General features: G+C 36.6%; 2 protein-coding genes across 2 annotated transcripts; one reads left to right on the plus strand and one right to left on the minus strand.

Annotated features, from left to right (window-relative positions):
• Window positions 1-740: 740 nt before the first annotated feature.
• LOC131644714 (uncharacterized) lies at window positions 741-3,535 on the minus strand. Its single transcript, XM_058915275.1, has 5 exons — window positions 3,433-3,535; window positions 2,734-3,204; window positions 2,188-2,400; window positions 1,151-1,254; window positions 741-800 (listed from the first exon to the last, which is right to left on the minus strand). Exons 1-5 carry the CDS (start codon window positions 3,533-3,535, stop codon window positions 741-743), a joined length of 951 nt encoding a protein of 316 aa, XP_058771258.1.
• An 8,260-nt stretch (window positions 3,536-11,795) lies between these two features.
• Window positions 11,796-16,249, plus strand: LOC131640399 (thioredoxin domain-containing protein PLP3B-like). The gene is made up of 9 exons (XM_058910799.1): window positions 11,796-12,032; window positions 12,115-12,204; window positions 12,679-12,753; window positions 14,728-14,775; window positions 14,877-15,019; window positions 15,145-15,217; window positions 15,340-15,401; window positions 15,613-15,710; window positions 15,789-16,249. Exons 2-9 carry the CDS (start codon window positions 12,121-12,123, stop codon window positions 15,893-15,895), a joined length of 690 nt encoding a protein of 229 aa, XP_058766782.1. The 5' UTR covers window positions 11,796-12,032; window positions 12,115-12,120; the 3' UTR covers window positions 15,896-16,249.
• The last annotated feature ends 905 nt before the right edge of the window (window positions 16,250-17,154 follow it).

Genomic DNA, 17,154 nt, shown 5'->3' on the forward strand with positions numbered 1-17,154 from the left:
AAGGTGCCATCCCAATACTAGAATGGTAACTGTTATTGTAAGTGAATTCAATCAACGGAAGATGAGTATCCCATGAACCTCCCTGCTCAAGAACACATGCTCTCAACAAATCCTCCAATGACTGAATAGTCCTCTCGGTCTGACCATCTGTCTGTGGATGATACGCCGTACTCAACCTCAACTTAGATCCCAATGCCTCTTGCAAACTCCTCCAGAAATCGGAAGTAAACCTCGGATCTCTATCCGACACAATACACAAAGGTACACCATGCAACTTCACAATCGTCCTGACATATAACTCTGCTAACTTCGCAATCGGGAATGTGATGTTAATAGGTATAAAGTGTGCCGACTTTGTAAGCCTATCAACAATCACCCAAATCGAATCAAATCCTCTTAAGGTATTAGGTAATCCCGTTACAAAGTCCATCGAAATGCTATCCCATTTCCATTCTGGAACTTCTAACGGTTGCATCAATCCTGCAGGCTTCTGATGTTCGATCTTTGACTTCTGACAAGTCAAACAAGCATACACAAACTGTGCCACATCACGTTTCATACCAGGCCACCAAAACAAACCCTTCAAGTCTTGATACATCTTTGTAGCTCCTGGATGAATACTCAATTTGCTTCTATGACTCTCTTCAAGAATCGCCTTCTTAATCTCTTCATCATCAGGAATGCAAATACGATCTCGGAATCTCAACACACCACGTGCATCTAACTTGAAATCACCATTCTCAAGTCGATTGGTTCCTACCATCAAATCCACCAACTTCCCATCTAGCTTCTGAGCCTCTCTGATATTATCAAGAAAGTCATTGTTAATCTTTAACATTCCCAACATAACACTATGCGGTGTCACTTCGCATACCAAACTCAAGTCTCGGAGCTGCTCAATCAACTCCAACTCTTTAACCATCATGAACGACATATGCAAAGTCTTTCGGCTCAAAGCATCAGCCACTACATTTGCTTTTCCAGGATGATAGTTCAAACTGAAATCATAATCCTTCAACAATTCAAGCCATCTTCGCTGCCTCATGTTCAACTCTTTTTGATCGAACAGGTACTTCAAACTCCTATGGTCGCTAAACACTTCAAACCTAGAACCATAAAGATAATGTCTCCAAATCTTTAACACAAAGACCACTGCAGCCAACTCAAGATCATGCGTAGGATAATTCTTTTCATGGATCCTCAACTGCCTAGACGCATAAGCAACCACTTTACCATTCTGCATAAGTACACCACCTAACCCCATCAAGCAAGCATCACAGTACACAACAAAAGGCTCTCCTGAATTAGGCAAAGTCAAAACTGGAGCCGACGTCAATCTCTTCTTCAACTCATTGAAACTTTCTTCACATTGAACATCCCACACAAACGCCTTTCCTTTGCAAGTCAATCTCGTCAATGGAAGTGCCAACTTAGAAAACCCTTCGATAAACCGTCTATAGTAACCGGCCAAACCCAAGAAGCTTCTAATCTCAGTAGCTGACTTCGGAGTCTCCCATTGTAACACAGCATCAACTTTAGAAGGATCCACGGCAATGCCACTACCAGAAATAACATGACCGAGGAAACTAACTTCGTGCAACCAAAATTCGCACTTAGACAACTTGGCATACAACCGCTTCTCTTTCAGAACTTGCAACACAATTCTCAAATGCTCTTCATGCTCTTCTTCAGATTTAGAGTAGATAAGAATGTCATCAATGAATACCACCACGAACCGATCCAAGTAAGTATGAAAAATACGGTTCATGTACTCCATGAATACTCCCGGTGCATTAGTGACACCAAAGGGCATCACCGAATACTCGTAGTGTCCATACCGAGTCCTGAATGCGGTCTTCTGAATGTCATCTTCTTTTACTCTAATCTGGTGATATCCGGACCTCAAATCAATCTTAGAAAACACACTAGCACCCACTAACTGATCCATTAAGTCATCGATTCTTGGAAGTGGATACTTGTTCTTTATCGTCACTTTATTCAACTGCCGATAATCAATACAAAGCCTCATACTTCCATCTTTCTTCTTTACAAGCAATACGGGTGCTCCCCACGGTGATACACTTGGTCTTACAAACTTTTTCTCAAGTAATTCTTCTAATTGCTTCTTCAATTCAGATAACTCAGATGCCGACATCCTGTACGGTGCCATAGAAACAGGTCTGGTACCAGGTACAAGATCAATCGCAAATTCAACTTCTCTTTCTGGAGGTACATCAGGGATGTCATCAGGAAACACTTCAGAAAATTCTCTCACCACCTTTAACTCATCAATTCGAACTTGATTCTCAAAAGACAAGGATGCCATCAATGAGAACATTTGCGCTTCGTCTTGCATTAGTTGCTTCAATTGCTTACCAGTCAACAAACCAACTCCTTCTTCTTCAAGAGAAGAAAATCTCACCGTGTTGTTAAAACAATTGATATGAACATAGTTGTGTTTCAACCAATTCATACCCAAAACCACATCCAAACCAACAAGCGGTAAACACACAAAGTCAACAAGAAAGTCCCTATCAAAGATTGACAGAGGACAATCCAAACACATTAGAGAAGTAGTCACCGTTCCCTTAGCAGGGAGTTCGACAACCATTTCTCCATTCATAGCAGACAAAGTAAGACCCAATCTTTTCACACAATCAGCAGCAATAAAACAATGAGTGGCACCGGTATCAATAATAGTAATTAAAGGAATGCTATTAATGAAACAAGTACCTCTAACAAGGCCATCCTCACTAGATGTCTGAGTTCCTGACAAAGCGAACACTTTACCACCTACAGCTGTCTTCTTTGGCTTCTGACACTGGCTATCAATATGTCCCTCCGCACCACAGTTAAAGCAAACAACATCCTTATGCTTACAAGCAGATGACATATGTCCTGTCTTACCACAACGGTAACACCTCTTCACATCAGCAGTACAAACATCGCTCTTATGACCAGGTCGACCACACTTGAAGCATACAACCCTTGCAGGAGCATCTCCCCCACTAGTCTTATGACCATGAGCAACTCTTTGCTTCCCTTTACCAGCATCATATGGTTTCTCACGGCTTTGTTGATTCTTGCCCCTCTTCTCATTAATAACACGATAATGAGCGTTGTTGTCCTCCTCATAAATCCGACAACTATCAACCAAATCAACAAAAATACGGATCTTCTGGTAACTGACCGCTTTCTTGATTTCTGGACGCAACCCATTCTCAAACTTGATACACTTGGAAAACTCACCATTCGGACCATCATAGTATTGGTAAAACTTAGCCAGCTCACCAAACTTAGCAGCATACTCCACAACAGACTTGTTCCCTTGTTTCAGCTCAAGGAATTCAATCTCCTTCTTACCACGGACATCCTCAGGAAAGTATTTCCTTAAGAACTCCATGCGAAATGCAATCCAAGTGATCTCCTCACCATGAGCCTCTAACCTCCTACGGGTCTCAAGCCACCAATCATCCGCTTCCTTAGCCAGCATATGAGTGCCATATCTAACCTTCTGTGTAGGAGTGCAATCCATAACACGGAAAATTCGCTCGATCTCCTTCAACCAATCAAGAGCACCATCGGGGTCATGCGTACCCTTGAACACTGGCGGATTCTCCCTCTGGAAAGTCGCCAAACTACGAGATCCAGCACTCTCGTCAGCATTCGGTTGGTTCTGCATAGCCTGAGCCATCGCTTCCAAAGCAGCAGCAATCGCAGCATCATTCCTCCCAGCCATAGCTCCACTACAACACAAAAACAATCAGCACAAACAACAATACACAATTGTTAGTCTACACTACGACTCGACACTTGGCCGGACAAGACCGACCAGGCTCTGATACCACTAATGTAACACCCCAATTCTACCCGCGGAATTTAAATAAAATCAGAGTATAAAAATTCATAAACAAACAATTGAGGTATCACATAATCATCCTAAAAAACAATTCACCTCGTCGCATAAAGCGGATACATAGCATTCACAAATACAGAAGGACTGAAAACATCAAATAATAGTCTTTAACATGAATTAACTTCCATAGAAGTGCAACGGAAACTCAACAATTAGTTCAAGATTTCATAGCATCTTAATTCAACAATTAAAGCACTTTAAAGCGACAATCTCAAACAAATAACTCGAAGTGTATGCCAAAACATAAAAATCCAAAAGCAAGTAAATCAACTCGTTCGTCCCCCCCGAGTGCTACGTATCAGAGCGACAACGACTCAAAACCAACTCGGCTAACCTCCTCTCAATGCGAATCACCTGCACGTTACCAATATAAAGGCAACGGCGAAACAAAGAAAGGGTGAGATATCAATTCATATAATTGAGCGCATGATAAATTATATATTAGAAATTAGACATATTCGGTTAATCGCATTCACAAGTATTGATATTCTCATATTATTCACCAAGTCATTAATTCACAATTCAAATACTTCTGTCATATAACAAGTCACAAAATTACAATCACAATATAGTCACAAAACGTCACAATGTATAAATCACATAAGACACATGGGACACGACTCATGTATATGCATGTGGTACCAATCGGAGCTTCAGCCCCCGTCACCAATTGCCCAATTCAGAGGCACAAGGCATAAGCCTTCGTCACTAATTTGTCAATCCAGGCCGTCACAATAAATATGCATATGTATGAGAATCGATGAACCAAACATCACACAACATCATCATCATCATTTACTTCACAAAATATTCGTCACAAGGCACACGCCCATATCACAATTATCACCGATTATTAAAGGTAATACACTTCACACATAGTACAACAACTTCGTACAACAACGGAACAATTCCGACAACTCATCAAATCAACGGAAGATATCATTAGCAAAAGAATCACAAAGATATTCACAACATTCACATTCACGGTCAAATTCACAAGATACCGTAATTTACCGCTAAACCGAATAGTTAATCTAAGTTCAATTTATTCTAATTAGATAGGCTTAATAAAAATTTATTCAACTATTAATTTAATCGACTGATTACTATCACAATTTCGACAAAAGAACACCACCACGTTAATGTACGAATTAAATTTAACTACCACGTAAATTTTCATCAAATTCCGAGCAACTAATTATACCGCTTAATTCGACTATTTCGATCAAACGGGACTGTTTGGAATACATTGTTCTAAATTTCTAATGGTTCACCATTTTCAATTATATAATATCTTACTGATTTTCAATAATATCAATCCTATATGCTACTGTTCACAATCCATATCTCACTATTTTCTAATGTTTATCTCATTACAAAATCATGTATTATGTCACAGTAGCTATCATGGTAAACAAGGCATGTGAGATAACATGAAACAAAACAAGGTGGAAACGAAACGTGTGATATGCCGTCATCCATTTCATAGTGACGTTTGTCACTTGTTACAAGGAAGGCAAGGTAATTCAGTTCAGCAACATAAACAGCAACGGCAGCAACACACGGTAACAATCAACAACGAAATGCAACAACCAGAATTTAAGTTTTGGTACAAATCAACATAGCAAAACACTAACCTAAATCCCTAATCCCAACATACAATATTTCATAAGCCTTATTATAGGAGAAGAACCCCACCCTTACCTCTTGTTTGGATTGAAGAAAACTCTACAATCTTGGCACTTGAATTGGGGCCTCTCTAAGTTTGCTTCTCCTCTTTAAGACCTAGCCCCCTTTCCTCCAAATGATTCTATTTTTTTTTCTGGTTTTCTCTACTCTTTCTTAAACCCTTACTAACACAAAAATCTATTCTTTCTACAATATTGGGCCTAGAAGTTAACACCCCTTTCTCCAATCTTTACTAAATCAAAAATAGGCCCAAAAAAAACTCATTAATTCAAAATAAATTAAAATACTATTTTTAATAATATTCCACTATCATTCCATAAAAAAATAATATCTGATTATTTAATATATCAGTTTAATACTCAATAACTCATATTTACGGTTTAATCTCAATTACTCAGAAAATTCCCAAAACGCTACATATTAGCTTATTAATATTTCTAATACTAAAAATATTAAAATTTTAGATTAAATGTCGATCCGCTATCCCGAACTAATACCGACTAAATCGCTTCAAAACGCAAAAATTCAATAAACATCACAAACGTCTAAATTAAGTGAATAAATAAATTTCCGGGCGTTACATTTTCCATTGTCAAACTCTTTACTTTTCTGTCAAGTTTTACTTTCATAAAGTAATTTCATCCACTGTCGAAATCACTCATACTTTGATTACCTGCATTTTATTTGGAAAACTTCATGCACATTATTCTAAGAATCCCCAGTGATTTTTAAAAATAACATTTAATAAGAGACTAGTTGTGTTTACCAAATTTCAGGGTAAACAAATTGACACGCCCGGTGAGACTTTATGCTAAATTTTTCAAATAAATTATTATAACCATCATGTGTCCTCTGTATGTGGTTTTGTTTTGCATGACACACTACCAATGTTTGTTTATGTATGAACTTGAGAAGTGGGAAACAATTACCTTCTAACACAAACATTGATGCTTCTAACCCGTCACAGAGTAATCCTCAAAATATAGATGTCATACTAGTTGCTACGACAACTCAAAATGCGATGGGTTTGTCCCTTGTTAGGATATCTGCCACTAGTGGCTCGATAACAATGATTTCATCGATGCCAGTTCAAGAGTCTATACCCACACCACAACCTATTGATTCACATTTTAACCCTTCTAGGTCACTTTTTCAATTAGGACTGATGTCACCTCCTAGGTATTATCAATATGGCATGCCACAGTCTATGATGGTTGGCCTTTAGTCAAACTTATCTACGCATGCTGATAATATAATGGTTACTGGACCATCTTTCAACTATCATAATGCCTCTGAAGCAACCTTAAATAACAGTGGTCGACAAGGTGGGATAAACTATATCCCCAAACAACACCTTTACTGAATACAACTTATGTGATGGTCCCTGAGGCAAAAAATTGACGAAAGCAATCTTGAGTTGGTGAATAATCTTACACAACAAATGGGTACCATATTTAACCTTATGATTACAAACACCAAAAAAAGTTACGATTTATTGGTTACCCAAATGAGTCGGATTGTTGATTTCTTCGGTGCTCCTCGCGTTCAACCTCGACCAACACCCCAAATATCAAATGTAAGGCAAGTTGATACACCTAATAATGGGGCAGTTCCTGTTAATCAAGGGAAACTATAGGATTTCGACCTTGAAAGCCTACTCCACGGATAGAGGATGAAGAGTACATAGGTCAATATAATGTACAAAAATATTGAAAATGTGGTCGAACAAGTGTTATCCCAAAGCGGACTTAACATTGGCCTTCACAGGATTAATTATATCTCCCCTTTACCTGAATACATTCGACAAACAGATTACCCGAGGGATGGAAAGTCCCTAAATTTACCAAGTTTGCGGGTGACACAAATGAGTTAACTTTCAAACACATAGCCAGGTTCCAAACTGAAGTTGGCAAAATTACCAACAACGAATGTTTAAAAATGAAATACTTTATCAAATCTTTGACAAAGAACGATTTTACCTGGTTCACAACTCTCACCTCTCGTTTCATACAAATTTGGAGCCAATTGGAGAGATTTTTCCATGAGCGGTTTTATATAGGCCAGTCGAAGATTAGTCTTAAGGAATTGGCTAGTGTCATGCAAAAAGTACATGAGCCAGTAGATGACTATCTCAACAGGTTTAGACTTCTTAAAGCGAGATACTTTACTCAAGTCCTTTAGCATGAATTGGTTGAAATGGTCATTGGAGGCTTAGACTATTCTATTAGGAAGAAGTTAGATACTCAATACCTTAGGGATATAGAGCAGTTGGCTGACAGGGTTCGCCGGGTTGAAAGCTTGAAAGCTGAAAAGTCAAGAACATCTAAGTATAATAAAAAAGAGAAAATTGCATATCTTGTTACAGAGGAGTATCTCTCAGACTTGGTCAATGACTACGTCGAGGAAAATGAGGTAGATGTGGCAGAATGAAAGCCATGGTCTCCCTATGTATAGAAGTAATTATAACCATCAAATTGGAAGAATCCCGTCGAGCCTAAGAATGAGAAATTTGTCACTAAAACTTATACTTTTGATATTATAAAATGCTATGAAATATTTGATTTCCTAGTGTATGCTAGGCAAATTATAGTGCCTCCTGGCCTAAAAAACCCCCCATTGGAACAAAATAAAAATAAAGAGGTTTATGTAAGTACCACAATTTGTTGGGTCATAAAACTTCTCAATGTATTATTTTCAGGGATTTGGTGCAGAAATCATTGAAAGAAGGAAGGCTTTAATTCAATGAAAATCCAAAAGCCTCAATGCAAGTTGATGTTGACCCTCTGCAAGTTGGCGAAGCCAATGTTATGGAACCTGTCGAAATTATGATGGTATAGGCTATTGATGGCCTTAAAATGAATGTTGAGACATGCAAACAGGAGGAGGTGTTGTTTGAGAAAATTGTTGTCGACATGATGAAGGTTGTTTTTCCTCAACTTGAAGAGGAACTGATATATTTTTTGAATAGGTGTAAACTAACTAACTCTAGGACTATGTTATGTCCTAGATGCAATTCAGTGTATAACAAGAAAACTACCAAGGAGATTGAAGATGCTAGAGCTACAAACCCCAAGAGAGGTCGAAATACTTGCAAGACCCCTAGGTTTGTGTTCGACAAATGGGGAGTCCCTCATAAAAATCAACAGTTTTAAAGGGAAACTATACCTCAGTACCAATGAACGTATCTTCCCTCAATCGAAGCTCCTAAGGATACGTAGATGTAACCAGTTAACCAAAAGGGACCAAATCAAAAGAAGTAGATGGTGATCAAATAGGGACATGTTCCTCTCAGCATGAATGCTTTAATATGCAAAAGAAACATTCCAATGGTTCCCGGAACTACAAAGAAAAAAACTCAATGACAAGATCCCAATGAAGATGTTTACAAAGGAATAAGAAGGATGGAAAATAAGCCTCGCAATCTAATGTTCAGAAAGAACTAATTACTAAAAAAAAAAGTGGCCAAGAGGCCAGTGAAAGAGAGGTTAACCCTAGTTGCCTCATCGATGAATCTTGTGAAGGAGAATCCTAAAGGTCATGTGGCGAACCACGGTGATGAAATGGTACAGGAAAACTTCGATGAAGGTTCAGAAGAGGACTTTAAAGTTACTTGCAACATCGTTTTTGTGTTTCTAATGGAATTAGGGGTGAAAAAACGGGCCGCCTTCCCTGCCTCGCACCCGACTCGCCTTATGCCTGCCAAAAAAGAGCGGGACGGGCAAACCCGCCAAGTTGAAATGAGCCTAAATATCAAGCTCGCCCCCGCTAAAGTGGCAGGTTGGCGGGCGGCAAGCTTGTCCGTCTATTTTATATTAATTTATTTTTTATCTTTTAATAGATTAAAAAAAATTTACCTTTCAATTAAATTTTTCACTTATTTTTTAGAATAATTTTTTATAAAACATCTTTTTAACAAATTTTAATTAAAAAAATGTTGCATATATTCACAAATAAATGTATAAATTAAACCATCAAGAATTAGAATGAACTAAAAAAAAAGGCGGACTTAAGGCGGGATAGCCTGAACGAATAGGCGTGACGGGTTTTGGCGGGGCAGACTTTGGTGGACGGCGGATCCAAAATCCCAACCCAACCTGCCATTTTATGGCGGGTGTGCGGGCCATCCTAGCGGGCCAGGAACTGTTTTGCCACCCCTAAGTGGAATAAGATTGTGTGTCTGAAGCAGAAGAAGAATGGTCCAAAAACATTTATAGATCGATATACACAGATTGAGGTTTCATCCTTACATCCTCCCAGTTTAACTTGACACACCCATATATTTCAATAATAGCCACATCGCCCTTGTGAAAATTAATACCTAAAATCTGGACAAAATATCAGGTAGATCATTTAAAAAAAATCGAAAGTTTGCTTAAATTATGTAAGCTATATGAAAAATCCGGTAATCAAAATATCCGATATGGAAAGAAAATCACCAAATTTTAAAAAAGTTATGCTAGTCACGGGATTTTTTTTTTAAAATCCGGAATTTACCAGATATTTGAGCATGAAGTGAAAAATCCGATAGTTATAAGGGAGAGAATAAATGGAAGGATAAAATTTTGCTAATACTTTTGCACGACTGTGATTACAACAATCATTTTGAGTGGTTCAAAATGAATACAAAGTTTTACAAATAGGGTCATGTGTTTTTGAGATTAACATCACAAAAGGCCTCTTCCTCTATTTTGTCTAAGGCAGTAGTATACTTCAATAGGGAGAAACCTCCCGTAGAGTTTTGGGTTTCGACAAATAACGCATGTGTCGTCGTCTTGATATCAAAGTTGAATGATTTGTTGCCCCACACAGATAACAGAAAAGTGAGAAAGATCGAGTTTTATGAAGATTGGATTAATACTAATGAAAGGGTGAAATACAATCTTATTAAGTTGAAGACCGATGAAGATTTAAAAGCTATGTGGAAATCTTATCAACGTAGGCTAACAAAGGAACCGATCGAGTTCGATCCGAAATGTTTTAAATTTGTTGACGATATTATCAAAATTTTGAAACGTCCAGAATCATCTGGTAGTGTTTAGGTTATTTAATAGTTTGTAAAATATTAAGTTATGTTCATCATGCTTCAATGGAGGAGGAAAAATGTTTTCTAATAAACATTGTTGTGCAAATTTCTGAGTAATACTATAGATAATATAAAAATATTACATAAAAATAATAATAATGTCTAAATAGGTCCCTCACGAGCTATGTCTGCTGCATGTGATGGCAAACTATAAACCTTGCCAGTTGGGTTCAACAAACCCATTAGGATATCGAAAATGACTGCTATCATCTGCTGCCTGCGATGCCAAACTATAAACCTCACTATCTGGGTTCACCAAACCCATGAGGCTGTCTATAATGACAGATATCATCTGCATGTGCCGAGCGTCATCCTTAATATCTCTTATCCATCCAGAAGCAGATCGAAATCCTCTATGTCGAATAGTGCGATGTGCATGAAATTGAGCCTGATATGCCAATCGCCTACTATGAGAACTAGTCAGTGCCACTTTCTCCGCCCGAAGATGCAAGTCTTCCACATCACCTCTCCTATCTCAACATCTCGCAGCAGCAGCTACATCACGCTGTCTACCAAGAACCGAACCATCTGTGTCTCTGGTCTTCACTACAAAGGAAAATCAATTTTTTTAAGCCTACTGAACTTTTCAAAATATCTGAAAGTTCAACCTCCAGATTTTTCAAAACATGCGGTAATGCACACATGTTCTTCTAGTTTTTTCAAAAATTCTAGTAGAAATGCATATAATCTTCTAGAATTTTCAAAATGTCCGATGTAGTGGCTATATTTTTACCAATTTTTTTAAATTTGAAAACTTATATGTATTTTTACCGCATTTTTGCAACAATCCAAGAGGAATATATGCATTTTTACCGGGTTTTTTGAATAGTACAAAAGAATGCACGAGTATCTATCGGACTTTTCAAAATATGCGGTAAAAATACATTTTTTTTTTCGATTTTTTCTAAAAATGCGGCAAAAATGCTTGGAAAATGCTACAAAGGTGCGGTAAAAATAGGAACTTACTTATCATCCAACGCAAAAATCTAATAACGTCAACGAAAAATCCAGAAAATTTAAGAGGTTTTTGAAAACTATGATTTTTCACAACACTTTTTGTGAAATGAAATAAAATTATTTAAGGACAGGGTAAAAACATAGGGGTGTGGGGTGTCTAGTCAAACCGGGGGTGTGAGAATGAAACCTCACACAAATTGAACTGCAACGGCCCAACCTATTTCCATTCTCGTACTTCCCTCTTCCACAGATCGCTGCAACTTCAAATTCCATCAACAAAACACACATAGATCAATTAATCTTCAAATCTTTGAACAACTTTTTTTTGCAGAGTTCAACACTTCCATTAAAAAAGACATTTGCACTTTCTTCATCCAGATCTCGAAGGTGCGAACAAATTATTATTATTTTTTTTAATTTTTCGTCTTAATTATTTCAAACTATAATTTTGATTTTGATTTTTTTGTAGATAAAGATGAATCCAGACGCTGTAAAATCCACTCTCACCAATCTCGCTTTTGGGAACGTAATAGCAGCAGCTGCTCGTAATTATCAAAAGGTTAATTTTTTATTTTTTTAAATTTCTCAGCTTCACAAATTCATAAATTAATTGAGTCAAACTTTCCTTGTTTTTTATTTTATATATCCAAATGTTATCTTTGCTTGATTTGTTAATTACATTGTATGATATTCATAGCCTAAATTTTATATCCAAGAATTGGTCTCTATTATGGAAAAATTAAATGTAATCACAAGAGTTTGTGTCGTGTCGGCGTCCGTTACAGACACACTTTTTTTCCAGAAGTGTTTAGGGTATTGCTGTCAGATTATGGCTGAAGCACTTTAGCTCTACGAAAATTGTTGCGAAATGTGATTGACAACGTTGATTTTAAATCAGTAGGACTATATATTTATGTAATTTACGGATTGTGTTACTGTTTGCTTGTGCTAATGTTATGATTATTTTCTACTGAAGTTGCTGTTCTGTAGAGTTCTTATGTTATGTGACACTTGTTATATATGATCTCTGTAGGAATTGCTTAGTGAAGAGAAGGCAGCACAATCGAGTTCTATAAATGAGGAGGTTGACCTTGATGATTTGATGGATGTATGTTTCTAAACTTCTCGATCTTATCCTATATGTATGTCTGCTAGTTTTTAGGATCTGTGCATTTGCATGGACAATATATAAGATTGTCAATAAAAAGATGAAAATTTTCATAATTTAATCATTTATAATGTCTTTTGTTCATCATGTAATGTATATGTACATGAAAAATTCAAGAAACACTTAAATATAGACAATGATAGAGGTACTGAGGATGTTTATATATGCAAGTGTCAATTGATTGATTGACCATATTGTTCAAGCTGTATTTAAACTGAATTTCCAAGTGAGGAGTTACTTGTTTGAAGAATATATCACAAGGTCCAATTGGTATGAATAAAGATGAATTATCTTTATTGTAAGGATATTCAAATACTTTTGGTTTGAGACTATTGTACTGTTCGCTAACACGGTAGAAAGCCATCCACCGGACAGTGTATAAACTCTAGCATTAAGTTCTTATTTAGAAGACTACATTTCTCTGAACTCTTGCTGCCACCTAGAAAGCTATAAGAGAAACTATTCAAAAAGGCCTCGAGATTAACAAGTGGGATAGAAACATGGAAAATAGCAGTGGCATTTTGTTCAAGTTAATGATAATAGGGATTAGGCAGCTGCAATTGCAATGGTCCTCTCCTTGCGTCTAATTGGGTAGAGTCTTACAAATTTGTTTATTCTTAACTGACAAACATGTAAGCATGTAAGGATAGATGGGTCACTCGCCGAAAGTGCCAAGTTAGATTGGTCAAACATAAGTGGCCTATTATCCTTTGGTGCTCATTTTCAGTTCCAACACTAGTTTAGCCCCCATAAGATCTGCTCAAAGTAGTGTATCAGATCAAGAGACAGCCATAGTGAAGGGTATAAAAATACCAAGGAAACTCACCAGCTAAAATCAGTGTCAAAGTCACCGCAAAATGTTTTGACACCAGGACAAATTTGTAGATAGATTCTAACACAACCATAATCCATTAAAATCATCCTAATTGCAAGCGGAAAGTTTAACTGGTAACTGTTGCAGATAGCTCTGTAACTACCCCCATTAGAAGAAACAAACAGAAGTTGAAAGGAATAAACACACCCTTCACGTAAATATGCTTAAAACTTGTGAACTACTGTCTATGGAAGCATGTCTCCCTGTGGTCAAAACACTTCTCGATCTCAAAAGAATCGAATGGACAGAAACTTAACAAAAAATGAGCACTGAAATATCACAAAACAACCTCATTACATTATCCTTGAGCACCAACTCCAAGAGAAGGGTATGATTTTATAGAACAAAGAACCAGAGAGATGAAATGAGAGTTAACAAAAATAAAACAAAACTAGGATTGAACTATTGACTATTTGAGAATACTCCTTGTGAGACTTTCGGAGCAAGCTTGACCTTTCTGCAAGAGAGCCGTGCATTGCCATTCTGTAGACAAAGCAGGCCTGAAGAAATGCAGCTGATGCTGCATGCTGAAAATTGGGGGGATTTATATGTCAGCGTGTATTTCTACGAAGTTGTAGGTTTTTGAGTTCCCCATTGCAGAAAGATTTGGAAGGGACTACTTTGGATAGCCGCGTGTTCGCACACAAAAGTGTATTTGGCTTTAACTTATTGTGCTTGTGCATGATGTGGTCTTAAAAAATTATTTCACTGGCCTGACAATAGTGAGGGAAAGAGTTTATACACAGTAACAGAGATATCTATTTTGTTGTATTTTCAACATCGGGCCTTCTTTTGATCAAATTATTTTCCGGTTCCTAAAATGCCTGATGCTTACATTTTGTTAAGGCCCAGACAATGCTGAGGCTTGTTTTGTGTGTGGAGTGTTATTTTCCGGAAAAGTTTTGGCAGCTGCAGAAGTGAATATAAGCTTGACACTTGCTAAAAATCAACCTCAAGAATACCTTTTATTTATAGATAGATTGCTAGATATAGATAACCCATTATTCTAATATGAGGTTTATGCTCATTTGTGATGTCAGGATCCCGAGTTGGAAAAATTGCACGCGGACAGGATTGCAGCCTTTAAGGTAGTAAACTCCATACGTACTAGAATCTATAATGTTATTCACATTTTTATTTTCACATTTGTTATTACCTCATTATTCACAATAAGATTTGTTTCATATAGAAAGAAGCAGAGAAACGGGAGGCATGGAAGAAGAAAGGTCATGGGGAATTTAGGGAGGTAACTGAAGGGGATTTCTTGGGTGAAGTCACTGGAAGTGAAAAAGTGATCTGTCATTTCTACCATAAGGAGTTCTATCGATGCAAGTATGCCTTGTTATTCCTTTGTCACTCAAATTATTGTTCATTGAATCTATCATTTGTCTCTATCTCTTGACACCTGAAGATGTAACAGTTACAAGTGCTTTTTCTTGTTGTATTAACAAATGTAGGATAATGGATAAGCACTTAAAGTCCCTTTCAACAAAGCATATTGATTCGAAGTTCATCAGGCTTGATGCAGAGGTCAGCACGAACACTTAATCAGAGTTCAGTCAATGTAACTGTGTCATTTGACATATTATTTTATTGCAAATGTTTGTCTCGGTAATTCAGTAAATATGTTAACTTTTGAAAATGAAATGCAGAATGCGCCGTTCTTTGTTACAAAATTGGCAATCAAAACTTTGCCTTGTGTCATACTCTTCAGGTGATGACTAAAATCTTTTACTTATTGAATTTTTCAGTTGATTAAGTGATTTTCTCAGTTGATTAAGTGCTTTCTCTGTTAGGATAAAAAAAAACATTAATAAATTTATGAATCCTAAAGACAATCTTTAATCTTCATACCTCATCCCTCTTAAATAAAAGTAGTATATCTTATCATGCGCACTGAAACTAGCTAGTGTTTCTTTTTTCAGACAAGGAGTTGCAGTAGATAGATTGGTAGGGTTTCAAGATCTTGGAGCAAAAGATGATTTTACCACAAGAGCACTGGAGGTTCTGCTGATAAAGAAAGGTACTGTTTCTGTATGCTGTTCTCTGTTTCTTTTCATTTGTTATCATCTGGAAAGTTTTTTTAACTGTTATTTGACAGGTATTATTGCTGAGAAAAAGGACGTGGATGAGGAAGATCAAGAATACGATGAAAGTAAACGAAGATCTGTTAGATCCTCAGCGGCTGCTGATTCTGATTCTGAATAAAATTAAGCATCCAACTGCATCATGAAGAAAATAGAGTGGATTTCAGCTTGTTTATATCTTGGATTTCTGGCTTGTATAATCATTGTTACATTTTCTTTTTCTTTGCTTATAGTAACTTATAAGCGGGATTTTTAATGTATTGCATATCTAGGTACTGGTAGAGTGTAACATCATTTCTGTATGAACTTTTTATTTAAGCACTAACTCCCACCAAAAAGTTGCTAAATTTTTCCCATCTTAGGGTGGTAAATGGAAGAAAATGACTATTTTTCTTGAATTTTAGAATGTCTATTTTAGTTTAAAATATAGGAACTTGAATTTTTAAATGTATCAAATCTAAAAAGTTTGTGGAAATTTAGGCGTTAATGTTTATTCAGAAAACTCTGGAGTTATATGTATTGTTATGTTCGTTCAATGAACTAAGTTAAAAGCATAGAAAACTTATTACAGAGTGCGTGCATTAATACCAAAATAATAATATTATTTTTTGAATAAGACCAAAAATAGTAATTGAGTGTGTGTACATTACGTATAAATGCCAATTTAAAACAAAGTGACATTTGCAAACATAATTCGTTCTAAAATAAGTGACACTTCGTTATGTAAACAGAACGAATGAAATTGAATTTATTGTTATCATAAATATAAAATGAATGATATTGAATTAACCGTGATGCATGTACTACGCTAGTATGATGGTTGGAACAATTAATGTGGAATCTTTAATATTGTAATGTTTGGTAAAAACAAGTGTCAAAGTTCTAATTCATCCATCCTCTAAGAATTTATTTTTGAATCGACATTCTAGTTGGAGAATTAGCTGTTTATGATAACAACGACTTCGAGTTGTGGAAAATTAAGATGCAAGTAATTTTAATTAAAGAGAAGTGTATCGATGCTTTGAAGAATGAAAAAGTGATGCTTGCAGGGCTTACACAAGTACAAAAGACCAAGATGTTAGATAAGGCCAAGAGTGTCATTATCTTATGCCTCGGGGATAAAGTTTTAAGAGAAGTCGTCAAGGAGCAAACTGCGGTTGCTATGTGAGCCAAATTTGAATCATTGTATATGACAAAGCCTTTGACTCACAAGTTGTATCTGAAACAACAACTCTATTCATTTCAAATGGTGGAGAGAAATTCCATAGTTGAGTAACTTACAGAATTTCACAAGAAGAGGAGGTGAGCGTAAAGGGATTGAAGATAGTGGTGAAGGCTTAAATGTGTCAAGAAGAGGAGGTGAGCGTAAAGGGATGTCCA

Source organism: Vicia villosa, linkage group LG1 (assembly GCF_029867415.1).
Source record: "Vicia villosa cultivar HV-30 ecotype Madison, WI linkage group LG1, Vvil1.0, whole genome shotgun sequence".
Lineage (NCBI taxonomy): Eukaryota > Viridiplantae > Streptophyta > Magnoliopsida > Fabales > Fabaceae > Vicia > Vicia villosa.